The 18,656-nt window shown below is 35.7% G+C and overlaps 1 protein-coding gene across 1 annotated transcript; it reads right to left on the bottom strand.

Moving 5' to 3' along the window:
- Positions 1 to 8,802: 8,802 nt before the first annotated feature.
- On the bottom strand, positions 8,803 to 18,053 carry LOC131970164 (ras-related protein ORAB-1). Its single transcript, XM_059331468.1, has 6 exons — positions 17,862 to 18,053; positions 14,771 to 14,843; positions 14,444 to 14,539; positions 14,254 to 14,349; positions 13,238 to 13,369; positions 8,803 to 10,212 (listed from the first exon to the last, which is right to left on the bottom strand). Exons 1-6 carry the CDS (start codon positions 17,873 to 17,875, stop codon positions 10,015 to 10,017), a joined length of 609 nt encoding a protein of 202 aa, XP_059187451.1. The 5' UTR covers positions 17,876 to 18,053; the 3' UTR covers positions 8,803 to 10,014.
- Between the last annotated feature and the right edge of the window lie 603 nt (positions 18,054 to 18,656).

An 18,656-nucleotide genomic window follows, 5' to 3' on the forward strand; every position in this document is an offset into this window, starting at 1 on the left:
TGAAGAAATGAAGAAAGAAATAAAATGCAAAAGATACACTTAAATTTTATATTTTTTACATGTAAAACATTATTTATTTTTGATATTGCTGTATCTATTTATTTATTTCTATATTTTAATTTATTTATTTCAACATTTATTTATTTTTATTTACACATGCATTTATTTATTTTTATTTACACATGCATTTATTTATACTTTTATTTATTTATTATTTTTATTTCTACATTTTCATTTATTTATTTAGTTATTTTAACATTATTTTTTTACATTTACATATGTATGTATTTATTTATAAATGTACTTATTTATATGAATTTATTTCTACATTTTAATTTATTCATTTAGTTATTTCAACATTTATTTTTTACATTTACCCATGTATTTATATATATTAATTTATTTATACATTTTCATTTATTCATTTAGCTATTTCAACATTTATTTTTTGCATTTACACATGTATTTATTTATTTATACATGTATTTATACATGTACTTATTTATATATTTATTCCCTAATTTATATATTTATTTCCACATTTATTCACTTTTTTTTAATGTATTTATTTTAATTTTTGTACTTTTACTTCAGTAAGTTTTGAATGCAGGACTTTTCAGTGTGGTATTAGTACTTTTACTGCAGTAAAGTAATCTGAATACTTTTTGCAAATTGAAATGCAAATTCCAAATGTGCTGTTTACAGTTCAAAGAACGCTCCGAAAACAAAATGTGGGGAAAAAATGCTCATATTATAATATAATGTCAGCATTTTGCACGAATTGTCTCTCACGCCTTATTCTGAAAACACTCAGAAAACAGAATAAAGCCTACTTTGGAATACCAAAAAGGAAGATGCTGTTTAAATGTGTCATATTGTCATATTTGTAGTAACAGTGGAATGTCAGTCTGTCGGTGAAAGAAGTTTGCAAGTCATGAAACTTTGTGTTTTGAGTCAAAGTTCTCTTCACCAAATGCACTGACAATCAAAATGTTTAAACAAAAACTTTAGAGGATTTAGAGACATGAAGAATGTTTACTGGCTCTGATATGTGAGATATAAAATAATTTCAAGATGAGTTACTCGGGTGAAAGTGAACGAGCAAGTTCTTTCTTTTAACTTGAGATAAAAGTCTTGTTGTTGCTGCAGTTCTAATCTTTTTTAACTCTTGAGAGCTGTGTGAGTTTGTTCTGACTGTGACTCTGGTGTGGCTGTTTGCCAGCAGCTCGTGATGGCGTCGCAGCTGACACTCTGTGACTTGCTGAGGAAAGTTAAACTGGTCAAACTAGTTTGACTGAACACGCCGAGAGGCTGAGAGGCAGAAAACCAACATGAGCTTCATTTTACAGGAAAACTGAAACCCAGAGGTGACAGTGGAGCAGCGAGCCGTCCTGCTGCTGGTCTGGTCTGAGTCGGGCTGTAAAGGTGTGGAAAATGTCCAACACATTCAAGAAACTTCCCACGGGAAGTCATTCTTGGGTATTTCGGAAATATTCCAAATCGGAAACTTTCCATGGGAATTAATGGGTCATTTAAACGATCTGTATCATATCCAAACATACAAACAGTTTTGTCATAAGCAGACTTCCTGCAGAATAAAATTATTTAAAAAAACATTAAAACAAAATCATTTTGAGTTAAATATTACTCTCCCGACCCCACACATTCAGAAATCAAGTAAAATGACCTAAAAAGTCCCATTCAACATGTTAGACGAAAAGAGCCACTCCGTCTCTCCAAAAAAGTGCTATTGAACACTTGTACTTGAAATCTTGTTGTTTTAGTCAAGATTATGCTCAAATATATTTTCCCAACTATATTTAAGTTCCTTGTTAAGGGCGAAGCTTCCATTTTTTAAATTCCCTGAATATTCACAATTTATTCCCATTATTTCCCATGTAAAGTTTCCCACTTTCCTCGGACTTTGTAACCCTAGGTCTGAGTGAGGCAGAGCGCCAAATTACTGCAGCCAGACAGTCAGAACAAAAAGCTGATCCCCTTTAAATGAACACATTAGTAAAGTTGTGGAAATCGTATCACACAAACGTCACTGACGGCCAAGTCACACTCTAACATCTTATTTTAAGCTACCTCCTCCATAATGTCTGACAGCTTTGGCTTTTTAGCAGATCAGGATTTCACATTAAAAAAAACTATAAAATATAATGCATTATTAAAGAGATTCCACCATTTTAAACAAAGAGACATCACACCTTTAAAAAGATGAGATGAGAGAAAAAAAAAATCTGAAAACAGATTCATGGAACAGCACGCTCTCTCTTTCTGTGTGTGTGTGTGTGTGTGTGTGTGTGTGGTTCCTTCTTCACCACAACGTAAACCACTTCATGTTTACCCCGTTGCCATGGTGACAATGAAACTCTGTCTCTCTCCAAGAACTAAAACCGCAGAGAAAAGGTCATTAACTAACCCAAACACACACCACACACACACACACACACACACACACACATTCTGAATGAAAGTGGAAACCAAAGTTTAACTTCTGTTCTGGGTCCAGACAGAGCATTTAGCGATGGAAGAAATACTCAGATTACTTTACTCCAGTTAAAGTACTATTACCAATCTGTGAAAATACACCTAAAGTATCACAAGTTAAAGTACTTCTTATGCAGATTGTTAAATAGATTCCTAATATATTATTGTAATTGTATTATTGATGCATTTATGGAAGCAACATTATAAGCATTAATATACTGTGTTGTGTAATATTTTAAATTAATCATGTTTTTTATGCTAAAGCTTGTCCTGAAAAGTAACTAAAGCTGTCGGCTGAATGTAGGGGAGTAAAAAGTACAATATTTACCTCAGTAGTAAACTCAAGTAAAGTGCAAATACCTCAAAATTGTACTTGAGTCAGTGTACATTCCACTAACTAGGAAGAAGGTAATTTTCTGCAGCTTCACAATCAAAACAAACACAGAAGAGGGACTCTGGTGATGTCATGAGACAGTGTGGAATCATGGGAGTTGGTGTCTTTTACAGTTTCTTCTGGTGAGTGTTCCTGTAGTGTTCATTATTCTGAATGTATACAGTAGTGAACAACATGTACAGGACAGAAAATATCAGTATCAGGTACAAGCTCATTGCTGGGAATATTACCTGCTGTCCACCAACTAAAACTCCACATTTATGTTCTATTTAACTAACAACAGAGCCCCAGAACACATGAACTGATATAACTGCAGCAGCAGAGCAAACACCATGAAAACCCCCAGACTGCTCCTTTAACTCAACAACCTGGTCCCACTCGTCAGACAACTCAGAAGTATTCTGTGACCCAGATCTTTCTCTCACACACATACACACACACATGCACATGTGCGCGTGCACACACACACACACACACACACACACACACACACACACACACACAAAGGTACAGACACACACACACACACACACACACACACACACAAAGGTACACACACAAAGGTACAGACACACACACACACACACACACACACACACACAGAAAGGTACAGACACACACTCACACAGAAAGTGGAAGAAGTATTCAGATTACTTTACTGCAGTAAAATTACTAATACCAGACTGTGAAGTTACTCCACTACAGTAATAGTTCTGCATTAAAACTAAAGTAAAAGTAAATGCAGATTGTTTTTATATATTCCAAATATAAACTCCTCAAAGTTTGGAAACATTATTTCAGTCAATTATTTTTCACCTTTAATAATACTAATTGGTGTTGTATTATCTATCCTTGGAAAACGTGATTAGTCGCCTTTACAAGTAGGGACAACTTGTGAGGATCGATTTCTGTAGAATGAGCAGCACAGCTAAACGTGTCAGTAAAAAAAAGTGCCAAAATCCCCTGCAATATTCTCCTGCTGGTGTTCACTCTTGCTTTGAAGAGTGAGAAATAATTGACCGAAATAACGTTTCCAAACTTCCTAACTACTAAATATAGTGTTATGAGGTTTAATTTATAAAAATGTCTGAATCAATTTAAACAAATCATGTTTTTATGTTACATCCATAGACTGGAAAAGTAACTAAAGCTGTCAGCTAAATGTAGAGAAGTAAAAGTATAAAGTACCAATTAATCGTACTTAAGTACAGTACTTGAGTAAAGGTATTTAGTTACACCCCCCCCCACCCCCCACCCCCCACACACACATATATATTTCTATATATATATGTATATATATATATATATATATATATATATATACATATATATATATATATATATATATATATATATATATATATATATGTATATATAACATCCAGGAAGAGCCTGTCAGTGTTTATGGGCTGTGTGAAAGCCTCAGAAGGTGTATGTGGCTCACGTAAAGCAGAGTCAACACACACACACACACACACACACACACACACACACACACACACACACACAGAGTTCAGGTCAGGTCTTGTTGTGTGTGAGAGCAGCTGTCCGTCTGCAGACCAGCCCGAGTCATGTGAGGAGACGTCCTCCACTCTTTCAGATTAATCAACAAAGTCTCATTTTTCCGCCTCACAGAGATCCACCTGTCACTGTGAAATAATAATATTAATAATAATAATAATAACAATAATAATAATAATAATAATAATAATAATAATAATAATAATAATAATAATAATAATAATAATAATACATTTTATTTATAGAGTGCTTTTCAGGGTACACAAAGACGCTTCACAGTTAAAACAGTTATGACCGGAGAGACTCGCTGCTTTATCTCCACTACACTAAGAGCAGGAGTTTTACTGAACTGGTCCTTTTCCTAAATCTTTACCCCATCAGCATTTAGTTTGGGGTCACCCAGAAAATGTCTGTGTTGTTTCCCATGAAGAATTGTTTTATTTATGAAATTAGATACAAAATGAATCTAAACTATAGTAAAGACATTAACATGGGCTGAAAAAATCATTTTAACCTGTAAAAACCTCAAACTTTACCTCTAGATATTCAATAGCCTGAGGAAGGATCATTGATCATCTCGTCTGTGGACACTTTTAAAAAAGGGCTTAAAACTTTTTTGTTCAGGCAGGCATTTTTAGGTTGTCCCTAGATGTTTTATCATTGTCTCTGCACCTTTAGCTGTTTTCTTTAATGTACTTTATTACATGTGTCTTTTTTATCTACTGCTGTTTTTAACGTGTCTGATTTTTTTTTGTTTATTTTGTTTCTGGTTTCTGTAGCACTTTGAGATTACTTTATGAAAAGTGCTTTACAAATAAAATTTATAACAAAAATAACTGTATTGCTTTTCAGTTTCCAGCTGCTAATATAATGCTTAGCAGGTGTTTTAATGATCAATGAGCTTTTCAATACTATAAACATAGATTAACACAATGTGCCACAGGCTCACAGGACAATATATAAAAGATATTCCATAAGAAAATCAGCCGTTTCCAGCTTTCATAGTCATTTACCACATTCACAATGTTGAGACTTTCTGTCTGTTGTTTTAATTTAAAAAAGTATTTTTTTCTTTCAAAAATAAGAACATTTCTAAGGGACCCCAAACTTTTCAGTGGTAGTGTAGTTTTATTCCACCACTGCAGCCGGACACACAAGTTTGTTTGCATCTCGCTGTCGGTGTTAATGAGGCCTGCAGTGTGTGTGTGTGTGTGTGTGTGTGTGTGTGTGTGTGCTGACAGCTGTGTGACACTGCAGGTCTGTTTCTTTACAGCCGTCAGAAGGATCAGCTGGTGAGCAGCCGAACCACTGAGACTGAACTTCACACATGGACTCATAACCTCCTTCTCCTCCTCCTCCGCAGCTGTCCCACCACCCAACCCCCCACCGTCACCCAGCAACCAGCTCCAAACGAAGCGGGCGAACAGACTCAGCTCCTTAGATCCGTGCCGCTGCCGGCCTCCTCCCCCCATTCCTTCACACTAGAACTTCTCTCTGCTCTGAGTTTTGTTTTGTTTTGAAGCTGAAAGCAAACTGGGGGGCAGGGAGCTGCACCACAGGCCTGAACTCACGCCCCTTTTTCTCTTTTTTATTGCTTAATATAATCAGAGCGTGCTGGTTAATGAGGGAGGATGGGTTCACACAGAAAACACTCAATAAACACCATAAGTATTTAGATCGTTTACTGAAGGAAAAGTACTAATATCACACTGTGAAAATACTTTACTACAAGTTAAATGTACTTAGAGTATGTCAATGTTTTAATGTTATGGTTTGGTTTTGGATCAATATTACTGCTGCATATTATCTATAAAAAACCCACCAAAAATCCACTGTTTACAATAGAAAGAAACTGGCAAACAGGCTTCATCGTCAGAATTTGAACTTTCCAACAGTCCGTGAACAGATCATTGGTTACAAAAGTTTTTGTTCAAAAAAGTGACCGAAACTTGTGTTAAAATGTTGATATTTGTGTCAGAATCTCTTTATTCTACATGTGTCATTTAAAATAAAGCGTCTGTACTAACCAGATCCTGTTAAAAACATTAAATTCTGCTCCTCAGAGACACTGTGAAGCAGAGCAGAGAAGGGAGGACAGGAGAGGCTGTTTACACAGAGCAGAGAGGAGAGGACAGGAGAGGCTGGAAACATGACAATACTTCAATGTGTACAATTTGTGGAGAAAACTGTTTTTTCCAACATTTGTGACACTTGGAAAAGCGTTTACGTAGTAATTCTGTTTTATTACAATTAAATTGATCAGATAAATTCAACTTTTTATTTATTATATTATTTAACAATAATATTTATTCAGTCTGTTATTCTGCACATGTTTGAGTTGTTCTGATTGTGCTGATTCCACAGAGCTGCAGGACTTATAGATTTATAGAGATTTTATATGTTGCAGTAAAACACAAGGACACAGAGAGGAGAATGTAAGAAGAGTAAATAAACGCCCTAAAAATAGTTGGGGTTCAGAGAGTTAACCCTCTGTGAACCAAAAACATATTTTAATTTTTTTATTATTTTTTTCCTTCTTTATAAACTGTTTTAAGAAGCCTCTGATCAATAAAACAATACTAATTTTTTTCTTTTACATTTTTGGGTTTTTGTGGAAATGTTGCAACAGCAGGTCTCAGCGGTTACAAATGTCACCACTTTAATTTAAGTCTGTACATTATTAGACATGGGTGATTAAATGCATTAAAATAGAAAGTGGAAAGTAAAACACACACAGACACACACACACATACAAATATCCAATAAATGTGTGATGCTTCCAAGGTCAATGAGTTTTAATTTTAAATAATAATCTCAATATTGACCAAAATAATCACACAGCTCCATATTTAACCATTGTGACTCCTCCTGCTGGTGGTTTCATTGAGCTGAAGGGAGGTGACGCTGCCTCCTGCTGGTGACGAGCTGGAACTTCTCTCAGCACCATCAGCAGAATTCAGTTCTGTTTCATGCTGTTTATACAATAATGCAATAATACACACCTAAAACATGTCTGATGCTATGATTGTTATTTACTATATATTGTAAAGCCCAGTCCATGTTAATATACTGTCATCACTGCTACTATAAATGCAACAGTAAGAAATAAAGCTAAAACAGTAGTCCATCAGTGTCTGACCAGCTGTTTGTATTAACTTTGTTTTGATCAGGATTATTTAATAACGGGCTAACACAAGAAGCAAAAGCCAGATTATGTTCAATATATATATATATATATATATATTTAGTATTTTGAAATGTAAGCACACTTCTGACCTTAAAAACATTTTAATGGTTAAAATTTTCACTTTTACAAATCCTGTTCAAATTATATATTTATTTTTTATTTCTATTTGAATAAAGACAAATGCAAAGTATAATATTGTTCTGCTGTATGCTGTTACAGTAGATTGTACCATATTACTCTTTTTTTACTCATTTTTTTAATCTTTTGCAATTTCCTTTATTTTTTATGTATTTTTTTTTTTACTTTTCCCTATTTATCTGAACTCTTTTCTGTCATGTCAGTGTGCTCCAAAGCTATTTTTATTCGTATGAAATTTATGAATGAGTAAACAAAGTCCAAGGAGACACATCATCATAACAATCATATAATTATCTCAAAAGATCCAACAGGTGAAGCTTTATATGAACTTCTGCACTTTTGGTTTTAAAATAAATAAGTTAGTTTATTTAAATAAGGCATTTGTTGTAGCTCTGGTCATTTCCTTTCACACTATAGGTCAATTCATTAAATGATATTAAAGTTATTACATGAATTAGATCATTTAATTGACCTTTCACACATCAAAAACCCCCTTTTGGAACCAGACTTTTATTTTTCTAATCTACATTTTAGTTGCAATGTACAGTTACTTATTTGGCAGGGGGTAAAACACACAAATGAGGCCATAATAATTAAAAAGATGTCACAACCCTCAGTTTAATTCTAAACAGGATAGATTATTTAATGGCCTCAGGAAAGGAAAATTATCTAATTTGATAAAGAAAATAACACACATTTTAAAGATTTGTTTGAGAAGTAATGGAATCTTTTTCACTTTTTTGTCGTCAATTTCATTTTGTTAACAAAAATTGTGAGAAAATCTTGCTATGAACCCAGTATTTGAATTTGATCAATTGTGAGTTGAGTGTATTGTGACATAACAACTGCAGATGTTGTGAAATATGTCTTTTCTGTTTTATTTTGAAAGTCTGACTCAGTGGTGGTATGTTCACAGTGAAAGTAAAAGCCTCTGTGTCACACTGCAGCCTGAGAGATGTAGGTCAAAGATCACCATTCCTCTCAGCTTATGGATCGCTGAAACAAAGGTCGGACTGAGAGGGAGGAAAGTGTGCAGAAGGAAAAAAAACACCATGAGGACCAGCGGTTATCAAAGATCTCCTTCATTGTTTTAATAGTAGACATTGTGCCACAAAAATGTCATGTCTGCAGCCACAAATCACGTGCCGAGATTACTAATTCCAGCTATTAATCATGTCATTCGCTTCACTTGCTTCTCTACACAATTTGCAAATCACTTCTTACATTTATGTATAAATATATACAGTTTATAGATTATTCTCGAGCTGGGATGGTGGTTTTTCAGTTTCTCCTGTTGTTGTTTTGTGCTGTTGGTCGAGGAACATTAGCAGAGAAAAAACACACGGCTGACGTCACGTCTCCCAATGTAGCACATGCTTATTGTATCATGAACACCAGCAGAGCACACACAGAGCCGAATATAGATATATACAGGAATGTTAACTGCTATCGTACAGAGTGGATTCTCTAGGTAAGAAGTCACGACATATGAGGGGAACACGCCGACAACACAAGAGCACCGAAGGCATAAATGTCATGGAAATCTCCTGCCACAAAGGCACTGGCACATCGTTCTGTTTTAAGGGTCGTTGGAGCGTTTCCTGTGTGGAGTTGGAGCAGGAAGCCGCTCAGGACTGCATCATGACTGCTCACATGCAGCTGAGGGAGCATGTGATCTGCTCTGAACATGCATGATGCTGGATTAAGCATGTGCTTCATTTGAAGTGCTTACCGATTATTTTTAAAGGAGATTCGGGGCCAAAAAAAGTCATGCTGTTTTATCCACAGCTAGATAAAGACAACTGCGTGTTTACATTTTGTTATTTTTGTTGTTGTTTTTTTAAGAAAAGTGACTCATTGAACAAAGGGCAAACAAAACAAAACAAAAATAAGAAGAAAAGCTGTTTACATGTGTTGTCTCTCATTGGTTATTAACTTCACACACTGTTAAAAATTGTATACATGTTGCTGTTGTTGTTTCCAGTATGAGTGTGTTTTGGTAAAGTAAGAAAAAGAAAAAAAAAAGCGCCCAGTGTGTTCTGTGGGGATGTATGGGCTTACCGTCCTATTGCTGACTTTGAAAGGTTGGGGGGTGGGGGGGTGGGGGGGTCTGGTGTTGTAGCTGCACACACACTTACAAACCGGTCCACTCAGAGTCCTCCTCCTGTCTTTCTTTCCCTCCCTCTCTCTCTCTGGTTCTCTTTCCCTGTGGAGCATGGTAACGTTGAGACTGGTCGTGGGCTCGGGGTGGAGTCAGGTCGTGGCTGGTCTCGGGGTCTCAGCAGCAGCCTCCGGACGAGGTGTTGACTGGCTTGCTCTGGATCTTGACGTTGGACTTCTCCGAGGAGCCAGCCGTGGCCCCGGGGCCCATCCTCTTCTTGATCTCGGCCGCCATTGTCATGAAGGCTTGCTCCACATTGGTGGCGCTCTTGGCGCTTGTCTCCAGGAAGGGGATTCCCAAGTTGTCGGCAAACTCCTGATGAACAAAAAGGGAGCAAACAGAGGATTTAAATACATTGAATAACATGACAAAAATTGAATCTGCCGAGGAAGACTGTGTGAAGAGATTTAAGGTGATAGTTCAGGAATTTGGATATTAAGTTATAGAGGTGTGAATCAGCGAATCATCCCCACGATACGATTTTATCCTGATACTTGAGTCACGATACAATATTATTTTAAGCATTTTGCAATATGGTGAGTATTGCGATACAATACATTGGGATTTAACTGTTTAACTGCATTTTGTGTCCACAAACTTAAATTCAATCAAGAATTGTTTTGTCAAATAAGAGAAAATTCTCAGTCTATTCATCTCGCTTCAGTCTTTTTATTTCTCCACAATGAGAGTCAAACCCACAGACTGACCAACGAAGTATTCAGTCAAACTAAACTGATATCAAACATGTATGGACGACAACAACTGCAGCATTTTATCAAACTTTCAAAAACAACAAGCTTTGTTGCTCTCAATGTTTCTGAATTTAACAGAAAAAAAGCCAAGCTTTGCAGCATTATTTCTACAACTTCCAGACACGATATCCTGACACACACGGTGTCTATAGATCCCTTAGGATATTCATAAAAACAGCGAAAAAAACTGCAGGCCGTCAGAACACTAAATATCGATACTTGGCGACCATGAATCGATATCAAATTGCAACACAAAATATTGCGATACTATGCTGCATTGATTTTTTTCTCCACCTCTATTAAGTTATATGAAATACTTAGCCAGTAGTGTGGATGCAAAGCTAGTTATAGGTGTAATATAACTACATCCTGTCATTGAATTTACTGGTTTGTTCAAGAAACAAAATAGTGCCAAGTGAAGTTGCTTTCTTCATTGTTTTGTGGTGGAATGGTTGACTTTTGTGGAGTAAAAACTTGTAGTTTCTTGACCCTGCAAGTTTTTCTACGATCAGAACCGGCCACAAGTCTGACCCTAACAGTAAGCTGATAGCTTTGCATCCATAACTACTGGCAAGTATTTCATTCATACATACACACGTTTTGAACCTCTCTGTTGTCTGTTAATTCCTGATAAACGCTCACTGGATATTTTCTCTTTTCAGACCGTTCTCTGTAAACCCTAGAGACGCTGTCAGATGTGAAATACTCAGACCAACAACCATTTTCAGAGTCACAGTCCTGATGCTGACTGTGAGCTTCAGCAGCTCGTCTTCACTGTGTCTTCATGCCTCTACTCAGTGAGTTGCTGCCATGTGACTAGCTCATTAGATATTCGTATTAAAGAGCAGTTGAACAGTTGTACCAAATAAAGTGGCTGGTGAGTCTATGTTTATCTTGGCTAAAGCTTCAGAGAGAGAGAGCACACCTCATCAACAGAGATCCTCCTCTACTACAGAAACTTGTTTTTCTTGATCATTCCTTATAAGAATGACTCACATTTTTATGAATGAAGGGAAACAAAAGGAAGTGATGAGTCATTAGGAACCAGTTTTGATGATCGAAATCAATAAAAAAAATTGAAATGATACTTAGCCCAATTGTAGCCAACTGAAGAAAATCTTTGTTAACTGAAATTATTTTGACTATTCAGTTTCTGGCTGCTGATCTACACATATTTTTTTTAAAAAGGACAATATAACCAAATGACTAAAAACGCACTTTTCTCCCTTGCATCAAGTGGTATCTAATCATGCCGATTTGGTCTAAAATTCCAATTGCAACTTAACAAATTAAAATGAGGATGAATTGAATCTTATTTTAGGTAATACTATTCCACAAATTATCCTCCACATAACAGACTGTCACCAGTTTTCACAGGGACTATTTCTTTGGTAGGAAGTAGATCTAATGAAAATCTGTGGATCAACAAAAACAAACGTATTAATGCAAAGAGATGTTTTTTAGCTCCACAAAGAGAATCCAGCTGAACTTTAAGCACCACTAGAGGTAAAAGAGAAAATTCTGGCATTTGTGTGACAGACTCGTACTGGTCCTTAAGCCGTTTCTGTCAGTCCTTCATCCTGAACAGGAGCTGGATATTCTGTATCATTATGGCATTAAGACCAGCAACTGAGAGTTAGTTCACATCAACAACCGCAGCTGTCAGCACTACTTAGTTTCTGGTGTGTATATGTAAATATTTTGTCATTTACTGGAAATACCAATTAACTGGAGTTGATCTGGACTCACTGGGATCAAATCACATGAACATAAAACCTTCAGCAGTGTGTTTCCTGCCGTCAGCTTCCCTCTAAAGTTCTGCGTTCAAACTCCATGAGGCAAGTTTGTGTTTGATGATGAAGTAAAACCAGAGATAAGGTCAAATATATTAGTATAGTATAGTATAGTATAAACCTATAGAACTAGATGTTCTCCTCATTTTATCTCTTAGACGTTAGATTTGGAACCAACATTTAAAACTCTTCACGGGGCATGATTGTGTTTAAAAAGTTTTAAGAGCATTTTAAATATGATTTTGTGGGGTATTTGGGCTCAAAATGTTGATCCGGTTAGTCAAAGTGAAAAAAGATGAGGCTGTGCTGAAGAAAACGATACCAACGTGGCATGGTAAACATGTTATAAATTTATATACAGGCAGAAAGAGAAGGAGTAAAAAAACTAAAGACTAGACTAAATAGACCAAAGTCTAACTGGTCCAGTAGGTCGTTTTGAGGTACAAACTTTACAGAATGTTGTGTCCTAAATAACCTCAGCGGGTGTGGACCCAAATTACTTTGCAACCAACTGAGTGAGCCTCAACAAGCCACTACCTGTATACTTATAAATATATAACACAAACAGGACTCTGATTAAATAATGTCTGGCAGTCAACTTTTTAACAGTCCTCCACAGTTCACCCAGCTGTCTGACCGTCACAGGTCTGATATCTCACAACAAAAAGACAGCTCATCAGATTTTCAAGGCTACCACAGTGAGAAAAACAGTCTGCTGCTCAGTCAGCTAATGCTCCCTTCACTAGATATCTAGACCAACTTCCAGACACAAAAGTGAGAAAGTGTTCAGCTTACCTTAGCCGTGGTGTAGTCCACCACCTTCTTCGTTGTGAGGTCACACTTGTTGCCTACTAGCAGCTTGTTGACGTTCTCGCTGGCGTAGCGGTCGATCTCCTGTAGCCACTGTTTGACGTTATTGAAGGACTCCTAAGCACAAAGACACACACACACACACACACACACACACACACACACACACACACACACGTCAGACTATCTGCTGGAGAAAATGCTGACAGGGCAGCAGTGATGCATCTTTTTCCTGAGCGATTTTCAGACTTCAGAACAGGAAACGAAGGCTTGAAACACATGACACTTTGAAAACTACTCAGCTGTCATGTCCAATATGGATGATTTTTAATATAAAAAACACACATTAACTCCCTGAATTCATTCCCCGATGTTAAAATCAATTAATTAAATTAAAATACTCTAATGCAAATTCTAGAAAGTTTTATCGAATTTTGGTGTTTCCATCAATCTTTTCTCATGTGAATCTTCACCATGCACAGAGATTGTTGATGTAAACACGACTGTGCTGATGCTTGAATTTCCCTCTGGATAAATAAAGTATCTGTCTGTCTGTCTATCTATCTATCTAGCTATCCATCTATCGAAAACTGCATAGGAGACATTAAACAGTTCTCCCAACTTCTAGACATGATTGAGCTGTTTCCATAGAGGTGTGGGACTTCTATATTTCATATATTGTAGTAAACAATGAGGACACAGTGTCCTTCTAAATTACAGTTAAAAGGTGTAACAGATTGCTACTTTTACTCAAGTTAAATATTTGTTGTGGGTGAAGTATTCATAAATTTGACTCATAACATAAATAATATAAAATTGGCTGGGCACAGCCGTGTCTTCTATGTTTCATATATTGCAGTAAACAATGAGGACACAGTGAGTAAAATGTTAAAAGAGCAACAACAAAAAAACACCTTGAAACTGCTTTGGCTTCAGAGAATTGAGAATTTATGAAATGGGACAGAACCCAACATTAGAACAAACAGAGGAGAAGCACTGACCTGATCCGTCACATCGTAAACTACTATAATTCCGTGAGCTCCTCTGTAGTAACTGGACGTGATGGTGCGGAACCGTTCCTGACCGGCCGTGTCCCACTGAGGAAGCAGAGCAGAGCTCGTCAGTACAAACTCACACAAACTTTATCACTTTTTATCTATTTACAGCCTCATTAAACGGCGTTCTGCTCACAATCTGAAGCTTTATGGTCTTTCCGTCCAGCTCGATGGTCCTGATCTTGAAGTCCACACCGATGGTACTAATGTAGCTCTCTGTGTACGTGTCATCCTAGGATAACACACACACACACACACACACACACACACAGACACAGACACAGACACAGACACACACACACACACACACACACACACACACACACACACACACACACACACACACACACACACACACACACACACACAGGTGGGTCTGGCTGGTAGATATGATACCTGCAGGGTTATCAACTGTCACAGAGCTGACAGACAGAAAACAGAATGTGACGTAACAGACACTTACTGCAAACCGGAGGAGGAGACAAGACTTTCCGACACCAGAATCACCGATCAGGAGCAGTTTGAATAAATAGTCACTGTGAGGATAGAGGAGGGAGAAAATTAACAATTAATATTAATATTAGTTTGTTAGACTTGTAATAACAAGTGCTTCATAATTAAATTATGTTGCTATTGACGGTTTTGTAATCCTGTTTCCTCTGAATAAACTTTGTCTTATTTAAATATTAGATCTTAGATCAGCTGTCACTTTGTACAGTAGTTAATTATTGCATTGATGGTTTTATTAAATGTAAAAGAAAAATATTTATGAAGAAATTGTGCTAGTACTCAGCAATGAATCTCCTAGTTAACAGAATTATGGCTGCAATTTAAAAAATTGATTATCAATGAATGTCAGTTAAAAAACAAAGTATATAATACCTTCAGGATCAATAAACTCATTAAAACTAAATTGTCAAAGAAATCAATAATACACTTGTTAGTTAGTTTTAAACCCGTTACCAACATCTGAAGGATTGAACATCATGTGACAAGCTGAACATTGGAGTAATGTTTAAATATTAAGGCGATTAAACAACATTAATCATTAAGGTTATTTATAAAGACAAAAATGTTCAGGTGACATGTAAGAATCTGACCAACTGTGTCCTTGTTCTGATTCATTTACTCCAATAAAACTATTTACTTTAGTCTTTGTTGTTATTTGACAACCACTAATAAATAAAACAAATAATGTATAGTGATAATTTATACATTATTGTGATTATGTTCTTTTATTATAGGTCAAATAGTAATATGTGAATCTGAAATGGAGCCTTCTGCTGAATTAATGCTTTTACTTTCACTTATGTACACTTTGAAACTGATACTTTCAATTTAAAAATGTTATATTTGAATGTACTTTATTATTTCTTGCTAAATATTTAATCTGCTTGTTTTCAGTCTTAAATTTTAATATCTGAATTTAATTTTATATATGTCTCTTTCTCATGCTTTTAATGTTTTGTGTAAAGCACTTGGAATTGCCCTGTTGTTGAAAGGTGCTATACAAATAAACTTGCCTTGCCTACTTTTGTATTTTATACTTGAGAAAGATTTTGAATGCAGGGCCAGTAAAAATCTGTAACAGATTGCTACTTTTACTCAATTTAAATATTCGTTGTGAGTGAAGTATTCATAAATTTGACTCATAATATAAATAATATAAAATTGGTTGGGTGCAGCCGTGTAGTGAAGTAACAAACATGAAACATTACAGTGATATTAAGGCCTTAGAGTGTTGTTACAATGTAGTCAGTAAAAGATCTGTATTCTTCTTCCACCAGTAATCCATTACTCCAAACAATCAACATATTGACTCATAATATTAATGTGTTGGGTGTAGCTGTGAAGTGAAGCAATATTCTTAACTTCACATCAACTGCAGAATACAAAAGGATTCAAATAAGCACCACCTTTAATAATCCTTTGGATTCCGGTTACGAAAGTGCATATTGAGTACTTTAACTTTGGGTGAGTAAAAGATCTGAATACTTCTTCCACCAGTGATCCATTATTTTAAACATTCCCAACATGAATATGAGTATTTTTTTCAAGCAAATACTTGTGTACTTTTACTTGAGTAGGATTTTGAATCCAGGACTTTTACAGAAGTAACAGAGTGTTGTTAAAAAAAATAAAAAAAGATCTGAATACTTCTTCCACCAGTAATCTATTACTTTAGACAATCAACATATTGACTCATAATATAAATATGTGTTGGGTGCAGCTGTGTAGTGAAGTAATATTTTTTAACTTCACATCAACGGCAGAATTAAAAAATGATTCAAATTAGCTCCACCTTTAATAATCCTTAATAAGGCCTTAACAATCATAATTCAGGACATGAAACTGCATATTGAGCACTTTAACTTTGAGTACTGTAATTATATTTTAAAGCAAATACCTAATACTTTTACTTAAGTAAGGCACGATTTTGAATCCAGGAATTTTACTAAAGCTTTTACTGAGTGTTGTTACAATGTTGTAAGTAAGATCTGAATCCCTCTTCAACCAGTAATCTATTACTCCAAACAGCTGCACCCAAGCGCTGGGTGCAGCTGTTTAATAAAATAACATTAACTTCACATACAATTAGTTTCAACTTTAATAATCCTTAAAATCATAATTCAGTCTAAAAAAATATTGAGTACTTTAACTTTGAGTACTTAAATTATATTTAAAGCAAAATACTTTTCCTTGAGTAGGGCACACTTTTGAATCTCAGATTACTGTTACAATGTAGTAAGTAAAAAGTAAAATATAAATCCGAGTACATTTTGAAGCAGATTCTTGTGTACTTTTACTTGAGTAGGATTTTGAATCCGGGACTTTAACTGAAGTAACAGTGTTGTTACGATGTAGTATTGACACTTTTACTAAGTAACATATCTAAATAAGTCATCGAGCAGTAATTAATTACTCCAAACAATATAATATAATATAATATATATGAGATAACTAGGCGTTGGGTGCAGCCCTGTGGTGAAGTAACACAGTCGTTACCTAACTAACTCCACATCATCAGGAGGTAAATGTAGTAACTTCCTGTTGGCGGTGGACAGATTCCTCTGAAATGACTGATAAACCTTCATCTGATCGGTTCAGATGTTTACATGAGCTCCTTGTTTACTGACAGGACTGTGAGCTACCAACCTGTCAGTATGTGTCTTTAACTATCTCAATAACAAAATCCCGGTAGAGCTACGTAGCTAATCAGTTAGCCTGCTAGCCGCTAATGCTACTTCAATTTAAGTTACCGCAACAGAGCTAACGGTCATTGTCGACGGACGGCGCATAATTAGTCGGTATAATCGGCGTTATTTTGACCAGAAAATGTCTACAGAGGTGAGTTTGGTGATAAACATCGACGCTGTCATTTGATAGTGCGTACACCCAGCCGCAGCTCGCTAGCTTAGCACCGAAGACAAAGCAGCTGACGTTTATCTGGTACGTTAGCTTAGCTCCCTGGCTAGGCTAAAGTTAGCTTAGCTCCCCGGCTAGGCTGACAGCTCATCGGACCTGTCACAACCGACGGTAAAAATCACACTTACTATTCAGGATTCATCGTCGTCTACAGGTGACAAACTGTCGTTACTGTGAATGTGGTTGGATATGGTCGCAGATGAACCTTAAAGCCGGCAGCGGAGTGGAGAAAAGACACCGTTTCTTTTTTTTCTTTTTCTTTTTTGTCAAGAACTGGCTAAACTGGTTGTCGCAGCCAGAACAGCATAATCGAATCAAATATGGCTGTCAGCAATACCTACCCGGAAATACCACAGGCTATGAATCATGGGTAGTGTAGTCATTTGGCAATGGGCGCTGACCTATGGCGCTGACACAGCAGACAGGCGGAGGAAGAAGAAGGCTACATAGATCTTTTACACGATTGTATTAATTGCTCTTAGTCAAAACATTTATTTTATGTTGTTTGAGATGAATTAATTAATTGATTGAATTACTATACTATATTATATATACTATATAATATATATATATTATATAGTAATAGTATATATACTATATATACTATTACTATAAATACACATTAATACTACAAAATACTACATTATGACGGTTTTTATATCCCAAGTTTTCTGAAATGTATATTTAAATATGCAAATGAGAAACAAAATTATTAAACAGGAATTGGAAAAAATGGTTAACATTCACATCTAATTAAAAAAATAATACACAAATGGTTAAATATTATCCATGTTTTATGAATAAAATATAAAATCCCAAGATTGTATAAACATTTAAATGAGGCTATGAAACCCTATTAAATTCAAATTTACTTTGATTATTACTATTTTGCATTTTTTAAATCATTTATCTTTCTGAGTTTC

This window comes from Centropristis striata, chromosome 1 (genome assembly GCF_030273125.1).
Source record: "Centropristis striata isolate RG_2023a ecotype Rhode Island chromosome 1, C.striata_1.0, whole genome shotgun sequence".
In the NCBI taxonomy this organism is placed as follows: Eukaryota; Metazoa; Chordata; class Actinopteri; order Perciformes; family Serranidae; genus Centropristis; species Centropristis striata.